This window comes from Cebus imitator, unplaced genomic scaffold (genome assembly GCF_001604975.1).
Source record: "Cebus imitator isolate Cc_AM_T3 unplaced genomic scaffold, Cebus_imitator-1.0 Scaffold387, whole genome shotgun sequence".
NCBI classification, from domain to species: domain Eukaryota; kingdom Metazoa; phylum Chordata; class Mammalia; order Primates; family Cebidae; genus Cebus; species Cebus imitator.
The window spans coordinates 2,103,114-2,112,134 of NW_016107702.1; the positions used below are offsets into that span (position 1 = coordinate 2,103,114).

The 9,021-nt window shown below is 45.1% G+C and overlaps 2 protein-coding genes across 2 annotated transcripts in view; both read right to left on the reverse strand.

Annotated features, from left to right (window-relative positions):
• The window catches only part of MYLK (myosin light chain kinase), a 153,170-nt gene extending 146,559 nt beyond the window's left edge, over positions 1-6,611 (reverse strand). The window contains exon 1 of the mRNA XM_017508213.2: positions 6,408-6,611. The gene's annotated coding sequence lies outside the window, so the exon portion shown is untranslated. The remainder of the gene's footprint in view (positions 1-6,407) is intronic.
• Positions 904-1,618, reverse strand: LOC108288969 (protein BEX3-like). Its single transcript, XM_017508220.2, has one exon. The coding sequence runs from the start codon at positions 1,451-1,453 to the stop codon at positions 1,148-1,150; it is 306 nt and encodes a 101-aa protein (XP_017363709.1). The 5' UTR covers positions 1,454-1,618; the 3' UTR covers positions 904-1,147.
• Positions 6,612-9,021: the final 2,410 nt, after the last annotated feature.

The following is a 9,021-nucleotide window of genomic DNA, read 5'->3' on the forward strand; positions in this document are numbered from 1 at the left end:
AAAAAAAAAAAAAAAAGAAGAACCACAACAAACATCCAGGAGGAACACAATAATTTAAAACTCGGCCAATATAAATAGACATGGCCTTAAAATGTATAATGTCATCAATCCAACCCAAGGTGAAGATGAAAGGAATCTGAGAAATCTGCCCTGAAAAGAGCAGTAGCAACAAAAGATGGCACAGGGGCATTTCCTACGAATTCAAGGTGGCCCAAGAATCCTGGTGTCAATAAGCTACATTAGTGGTTGTCGGGGTTACTCTTCTCCCCTAAATCTCGTGACATGGGGTTATTCTCCCTTCTGCTCTCACAGAAGGACCCGCTGGCTGGTCCTCTCTCTCTTACATAGTCAGAGTCTCGGTCTTCACTGCCGTGGTTTCACGTGGGTGTAGAAGCGGGGAGCTGCGGCACTGAGGGGTGGGTGGCTGGGGGTTGGGGGGAGATATGCTAGGACCATGTGGGAGGAGAGAGTCAGGAAGACGGCTCCAGCCCAGTCCTTGTTTTCAGTAGCCCTCCAGGTGATTCTGATACACACTCAAGTTTGAGAATCACTGTACTAGGTGGAAAGTATCACATATGTAATTAAATCCCTCCTTGCTACTCCAAGAGTGGTCTGTGGAACCAGCAGCATGGCATCAACTGGAGGCTGGACATGCAGACTCCCAGGCTCTACTCCAGACCTATGGAATCAGCATCTGCATTTCAACCAGATTCACCAGGTGATTTCTGTGCACATGCATTTGCATAACCAATCCTGTAAAGTGGGTGATCCATCTGAGGTCTTGATCTCCTCTGGGACTGCCAGTTTGGCTTTCCCTGGACTCCTGAGCTTATGTCCTTAAAGTTAACCCTTTATTACCTGAAGCAACTCGCTGGTCCTTGAAGTGGACCTTTTTTTTTTTTCTTTTTAAATTGCTTTATTAACTTTAAATTTTTCCATGCACATGGGTGAAACGCTACTGCTGACAGAAACTTAGACTGAGTGCAAAGGCAGTCTCCAATTAGAAGCTGGCAACACAAGACCCACTTGACACATGGAAATAACATAGGGTTCACAGCAAACGGATCAGTAAAGGCATATTAGGAAAATGCAAGGAAAAGGAAAACAGTGAGAATCACAGTATTAATCTCATGATAAATGGCAGGAATCAAGGTATAAGGCAAAACTCATCATGATGGTCATGGTGATTAGAGAGCTCTCCCATAAGGATACGCAGACAATTCCTCAACTGCAGCTCCCTAAGTTTTCTCCTGATTTGTCTCATCTTTTCCATGAATATTTCCATATCATCTCCAACTCCACCCATCCCATCATTGACCTGCCTATTGGGTATGGCCCATCGAAAATTAGGGGCAAGTCGGCGAGCCTGTGCCCGTTGATTTCCTGCAGGCCGGTGGCCTTCACCTCCTCCCAAAGGGCAGTCTTCCTCTCTATTCTGCATGGGCTGCTCCATCTCTTCGTTTTCCTGGGCCTATCCTTGTGGTCTCCTCCTCTTCCAGATTCTCACCTCTAGGTGCGCCGCTGGGACACTTAGCCTCGCAGACCTGCTCCACTTTTCCCCAGGCCGGATGCCAGCCTGCCAAGCACAGGGCGGCGGGGAGCTGGTAGCCAGACACAAGTGACGGAAGTGGACTTTTAAGGGCCTTCTCAGACTGCGACCATTGGGGCCGGGTCACACCCACCATTTGGGCATCACCCCTCACTCCACCTCATGCCCGAGGCTCACTGTGTGGATGTGGTGACCCAGGACTACTCACCACCTGTGTTAGTCTGTTCTTGTATTGTTATAAAGAAACAACTGAGGTTGGGTAATTTACACAGAAAAGAGGTTTATTTGGCTCATGGTTCTGCAGGCTGTACAAGAAACATGGTACCAGCAACTGCTTCTGATGAGGGCTTCAGGAAGCTTACAATCATGGAGGAAGGTGAAGCAGGACCAGAAATGTCAGATGACAAGAGAGGCAGGGAGGGAGGGAGGGAGAGAAGCGAGAGGTCCCAGGTTCTTTTAAACAATCAGATCTCATGTGAACTGAGTGAGAACTCATTATCACCAAGCGGATGGTATTAAGCCATTCATGAGGGATCCACCCCCATGATCCGATCACCTCTCACCAGGCCTTACCTCCAACCTTGGGAATCACATTTCAACATGAGACTTGGAGGGAATAAACATCCAAACCATATCAACACCTGTTCATCTATGTGGCTTTCTCTTTTTGCTCTGTGTAAACCTTGTTTAACCCTATTCAGGTGGCAGCTTCTAGAGCTGCATTGTTCAAAACAGTAGCCTTTAGCCTTGAACACTTGACGTTATAGCTAGTCTGAAGTGAGGTGTGCTGTAAGTGTAAAAGACAGCCCAGATGTTGAATATAAAATATCTCAATAATTTTTATATTGATTATACATTGAAATGGTAATATTTTGGATATAATAGGATAAAGTATTTTATTAAAATGAATTTTACCTGATATTTTTAAATGTGGCTACTAGCAAACCTAAGATTATACAAACCTGGGCAACATGGTGAAACCCCATTTTAAAAAAATAAATACATAAGGCCGGGTGCAGTGGCTCACACCTGTAATCCCAGCACTTTGGGAGGCTGAGGCAGGTGGATCACAGGGTCAGGAGTTCAAGACCTCAGCTTGGCCAATGTGGTGAAACGCTGACTCTACTAGAACTACAAAAATTAGCTGGGCGTGGTGGCACACACCAGTAATCCCAGCTACTCGGGGTACTGAGGCAGAAGAACTGCTTGAACTCAGGAGGCAGAGGTTGCAGTTGCAGTGAGGCAACTCCAGCCTGGGTGACAGAGCAAGACTCCATCTCAGAAAAATACATACATACATACAAATAGATAAATTAGCCCAGTATGGTGGTACATGCCTGTAGTCCCAGCTACCTGGGAGGCTGAGGTGGAAGGATTGCTTGAGGTCAAGGCTGCAATGAGCTGAGATTACACCGCTGCACTCTGGTCTGAGCAACAGAGATCCTGTCTCCAAAAAAAAAAAAAAAAAAAAAAAAAAAAAAAAAAAAAAAAAAAAAAAAAAAAAAAAAAAAAAAGAAAAAAAAAAAAAAAAAAAAAAAAAAAAAAAAAAGGAGAGGAAAAGGGAAAGGGGAAAAGGGAAAGGAAAAAGGAAAGGAAAGGAAGAAAAGAAGAGATTATATATATGGCTCACAGTAAATCTCTACAGGACAGGTCTGTGGTCCTCTACCGCAGAAGTTCTCTTCTGCAGGTCTCTTCCTTGCTCTGCACCAAGCCTCATGACCTGCCCTCAGCGGGTGGGCAAGTGTCAGAGCTGGCTTCAGAGAGGCTTCCAGGGGCTCAGACCAAGGCTGATTTCCATCATGTAAGGCCTTGAGTAACTGCATGGCCCTCATTAAGGCACTCACTCTGTACTCTGTTGGGGGATCCTGAATGTTTCTTGCGCCTGATAGTCAAATTGAAAGTCAGACGAGGAATCTTTTTCTCTTGCAGATTTCCCTTTGTAAGTAGCTCTAAGGATGCTAATGCCAGTTCAAATGATGAAGTTACCACTTTCTGGGTGCTATTTGCTACCAGCTGTGCTTATCCTTATACCACACTGTGGGGCAGCCATGAACTCTAAGGCACAGAAAAGGAAGTAAGGCTTAGGAAAGTTAATTTACCCAGAGTTAGAAGTTAGTGGAGCTAAAATTCAATCCAAGACCATTTGACTTTCCTTGCATTGCACAACACTGCCTCCTAAACTTGACCACTGAAGGATTACAAAACTCCACATATGAATTACGCTCTGAATTCCTGGACCTCTGCTCACTCCAAGCAAGAAGCATAGCACAGAGTTCTGGAGAGAAGGCAGGTGGGCTACTAGGTTTCCTTTGTAAAGGGCTGAGCTAGCCTGGCACAGTCAATAACTTATCCACGGCAGAAGGGCCAGGCCTAGGTCTTTGGCGTGGCCTCAAATCACACATTAGCTTAAAACTGGCCTTGCTGCAGAAGCAGAACGTACATAGGGCTCACACATGTCTAAAGAGCTGCATCCTTTAGGCTGTTTTCTAACTCCTAGGGTTAGAAGACGGAAAGCATCTTACATTTTATATCTTGATTTTATTTTAATTAACAATATCTTAATTTTAATTTGAGGGCCTGAATCTCCTCATATTAAAACCAAAGAGGAGGAGGGCGGTTGAGAGCCTGAGCTCTCCTTTCTCTACAGCTCTCAGCCTGATTTCCTTTCCCCTGCCCAGAGTACCATGACCTACTAAACATTTTCCTGCTTGGTCGTGACATCAAATTTCACTATCTGAACAGTGGGGACTGAAGAAAACATTTTCATATTATCCAGGTTTTATATGCCTCCCCTGTATTCCTAACAGACTCCAGTCTTCCCTTAATATGAATCATAGAAAACAAGTGTTAGGCCGGGCGTGGTGGCTCAAGCCTGTAATCCCAGCACTTTGGGAGGCCGAGGCGGGTGGATCACGAGGTCAAGAGATCGAGACCATCCTGGTCAACACAGTGAAACCCCGTCTCTACTAAAAAAATACAAAAAATTAGCTGGACATGGTGGCGCGTGCCTGTAATCCCAGCTACTCAGGAGGCTGAGGCAGGAGAATTGCCTGAACCCAGGGGGTGGAGGTTGCGGTGAGCCAAGATTGCGCCATTGCACTCCAGCCTGGGTAACAAGAGCGAAACTCCGTCCCCCCAAAAAAAAAAAAAGAAAAAGAAAACAAGTGTTATCCCAGGCTGCAGAGACCACCAAAGTCAAACCCTTTATCCTGCAGAAAGACAGGTACAGAGGTTTAGAGTCACACATCTCATTAGCACAAACTCATAACTCGATGCTCTTTCCATTTCCCCAGTTCCAAACAGGAACTCAGAAGAGGTGACATGTTCTGAGCAGGGGCCACTTTCCATCTGGAATGCCCCAGCCACTGGCACTCAAAGGTCATTAGAGTAAGTGAGTCACTCTGTTAAAGAATTTAAGGAAAGCATCCAAACTATGCATGCTCTGTGAAACAGCCTGTTGGCCCTTCCGTGGTGTGGAGAGACAGGGAAAACAGGGCAAAGAGTGGCCATTGGCCCAGGTGCACCTCGCCCCCTTCTGAAACCTTCCCTGACTACCGTAATCTGCCATCCAGTGTCCTCTGAAGGCCAGGTCGAGAGGACACTCTTCTGAAAGAGGAGAAACGGTCTCAGCCTTGGTTTATAAACTTCCAGGCTTAGAAAGGTCTGGAAGGGTCAGGGAACCTTGTGTTACTTCTGAGGAGCTGACTGACCCCATGTCCTTCTTGATATCAAGGCTTTATTTAAGTGTCAGCCAGGGGCCTGAACTGGAGATGTTCTTACCAGTGAAGTGGCTTCAGCATGGCAGAAGGACACATTAGTAGCAAAAAAAAAAAAAAAAAAAAAAAAAAAAAACAGTTTTACTTATGACCCAGTGTTTCTCCAGAAGCTTTAAAGTTAATAGGACTTTTTCAAGTACCAAGGGGGAAAAAAGACAAAAATATTAGGTTCGTGCAAAAATAATGCGTTTTCTGCAATTACTTTTAACTAATATGTTAACACACTGATGTTTCTACTTTCTACATATTTTTCTGAGTTACATAATTTTAATAATGAGCATGTATTACTTCAAAATGATGCTAAAGACGATGTTAATGATGATAAACATCGTTCATTCATTCCTCAAATATTTCAGTATCTACCATGTGGCAGAAAGCTTTCTAGATGTTGGAGATAAGGCAATGAGCAAAGAAAGTCCATGTCCTCCTAAATCTTACATTTATTGATGGGGGATGGAGGAGACATTGCAATGTGAGATGGTGATACATCCTAAAAGAAAAACCTCAAGTGGAGTGAAAGGATGGAGAGCCATACGGCTGGGATGTTTGGAAAAGGGCCTCTAAGGAGCGGACATTTGAGCACAGACCGGAGGGATGGGAAGGGCGCCTCAGGTGAGTGGCTGAGGGAAGGGCTCTTCCTTTACACAAGAAACAGCAAGGGTGAAGGCCCTGTGGTCTTGCTCAAAGAAGGGCCAGAGGCGGGTATGACCACAGTGAGCTGCTTCTACCGCGCAGAGTGGTGGAAGGTGGGTCTGAGAGCCAGGGAGGGGCCAGATTGGGTGAGGCTCTGTAAGACCACCCTAAGGAGTCTGATTTCAGCTGCAGTGTGAGGGGAAACCATGGGAGGGCTGAAGCAGGAGACAGGTGATGCCTAGCTTGACCAACATTGTCTCCTGGATGTCTCCCTTGCTTGTAGGGACCACATCTCTCCCATTAGATGGGAAGGTCCTGAGTTTAGGGATGGAGTGTGTTTTCTCCTGTCAGTTCCTCCATCCTCCAAGAGAGGGTGAAAGCAGGAGCTGCAGGCCTTGGGGAAACCGAGAGCTCAGCTCTCTGCTGGACTTGGGCCTCGTGGGACTCACCTTCTACTGTCAACTCCACTGTCACCTGGCGGGCACCACTGCCATTGGTGGCTTCACAGGTATACTTTCCCCTGTCCTCCTCACAGACAGCACGAATCACAAGGCTGAAAGTCCCCCGGATGCCGCAATCCAGCAGGAAACGGCCCCCGCTGGTGATGGGTTGCCCGTTTCTGTGCCATGTCACCTGGGGCTCTGGGTAACCCCGGACCTTCAAGAAAAAGAAGAAAGGGTAAGAGCCTGTATTTCGTGAGTACTCTCTCTGTGCCAGGTATTGTTCTGAGTGCTTTACATGCGTTAACTCATTTAATCCTCGTAACACTCCCATTTCATCCTGATTTTACAGATAAGGAAATCAAGGTACAGAGAGCTTTGGCAATTTTCCAAGGTCTTCAAGGCAGAAAGTGGCAAAGTCAGGCATGCTGGCTCCAGAGCCCACTACACAAATGACTCTCAAGCCCCGCTGCATTTTAGAATCATCCAGGGGAGCTTTAAAAAAGCACTAGTGCCCAGGCCCCACCCTAGACCAGTTAGATCAGAATCCCAGGGGGCGAGGACTGAGTATGGGGATTCTAGACCAATACTTCTCACTCTAACATGCTAATAAATCACTTGGTGGTCCTGTCAAAATGCATACTCTGCTTCTACAGATCTGGGCTGGGGCCTGAGATTCTGCAGGTGGGACAAGCTCACAGATGCTACTGATGCTGCTGGTCCCTGGAACTCACATTGAGTAGCAAGGTTCAGGACCTGCACTGCCCAGTACGGTAGCTACTGGCCACAGGTAGCAATGGAGCACTTGAAATATGGCCAGTGGGAATGAGTGGCACTGTAAGTGTGCATTACACACTGGGTTTTGAAGACAACACAAAAAAGGGCAAAGTACCTCAATAATTAAAAATATTGATTAGATGTTAAAAATCAGTATTTTTGATATGTTGAATTAAATGTATCAAGATTAATTTCACTTGTTTCTACTTTTTAATGTGGCTACTGGAAAAGTCACTACACACAGGCCTTGCGATATTCCTGTGGGGTAGCGCTGCTCTAGACTTTTCGTCTTTCTCTAACCGTAGTTAGCAGCTGACATTTGGTGAGTGCTAAGTGTTCAGCACTTCTCCAAGTACTTGGCTCATCTGAGTTTCTTTTTCTGTTCCTTTGCTTTTGAGATGGAGTCTTGCTCTGTTCTGCAGACTGGAGTGCAGTGGTGCAATCATCTGAGATTTATAGCAACTCATTCAGGGAGAAGACATCTCTCAAAAGAGGGGAAAATGCAGAGATAAATTCAAAGCAAAGAATTCTCAAGTTTTAGAGGAAGGAAGTTCCCCAAGTGCCTTCAAACACTTGAAACTCAGTAGGCTCTTCAGAACTAACTCATCTTTGGAGGAGTAGGGTTCAAAGTAGATCACTTATGCACAGTCGAGGACCCAGAATTGGAGGTTTTAGCACTGGAAAATAGAAGGCATCATAGGAGCTTCCTCAGAACAAAGTTGTTTGCATTACAAAACAGTGGTAGTAATAGTTTTTATCCACATATCTACTGCAGGAAAAGAGAGCATGAATATGGATGAAGCAAAACCAAAATTCACTGAATGACCCCCATACTGCATTTACAAAGAAAGCCTTCACTGATTTGTAGCAAGAATCCTCCTCACAACCCTCTGCAAGGTCACAGAGTGATGCTATATTGGTGCACGTGCACACATGCCTGGGCATCCAAATACAGTCTCTTCCCTAAGCATACTAAGGGAGGAAAGAGCTATGCTAAAAAGCATCAGTTGTTGCCTTTGGACTGTGTTCAGTTTCCTTCCCAGGTGTTCAGACCCTAGCCCATCCTTAGACCATATTCTCAGTAACCAGGATGCAGATTTCTTCCTAAGGAAGGAAGCCGTGAATAACAGGGAAAACTCCCAAAATGAACAATCCCTCTTTGATTATTCCATATAGTCACCCCCTCAGTTCCAGTTTGTGAATCTCACAAGACTGCCTTTCTGTCCCCACTAATTTGTGGTCAAGTTTCAGTGAAAAAGAAACAACAAAACTCCAAATCAATATTGTCCATCGTACTTACAATTTCCAGGAACAAACAAACAAAAAAACTATCCCTTTCCTATCAAAATCTAAACTGTACCTATGACAGAGACTGAGCACTTTGGAGGAAATGCTGAGACTCTGGAGTGGAGCCCCCAGAAGACATGTGAACAATGTGTGAAGCCGCTGTAGCCTCACCAAAACAAGTATTCTAGACCTGAGGCTGACAATGTCAAAGGAGACCGCATCCATCGGGATACACAGAGTCTCACAGCCACTGTCACATAAAATGGCATGTTAATAGCTGTTGTCTCTGGGTGGCTAGGATTATGGGTCTCCTCCTTTTTTCTTTTTAGTCAACTATTAGTTTCTAAGAGTTCTGCAATAGTACACCTGGCCTTTGCAAAACAACAAAAATATTACTTAAAAAATGCATTCTTTTATATTACTGTGCTATATAATCAATATATATAGCACATTCATTAATTTGTTGAGGCCCTCAAGGAATTTAAATCTAGCAGTGGAAATAGAAGAGCTATGCACATAAATGTTATGCATGTCTAAAGGTGAGAGAGGTCATGCACCC

Bases quoted from the DNA above. Each gene is read 5' to 3' on its own strand.
- LOC108288969 (XM_017508220.2), bottom strand. From the start codon at position 1,453: ATGGAGCAGCCCATGCAGAATAGAGAGGAAGACTGCCCTTTGGGAGGA.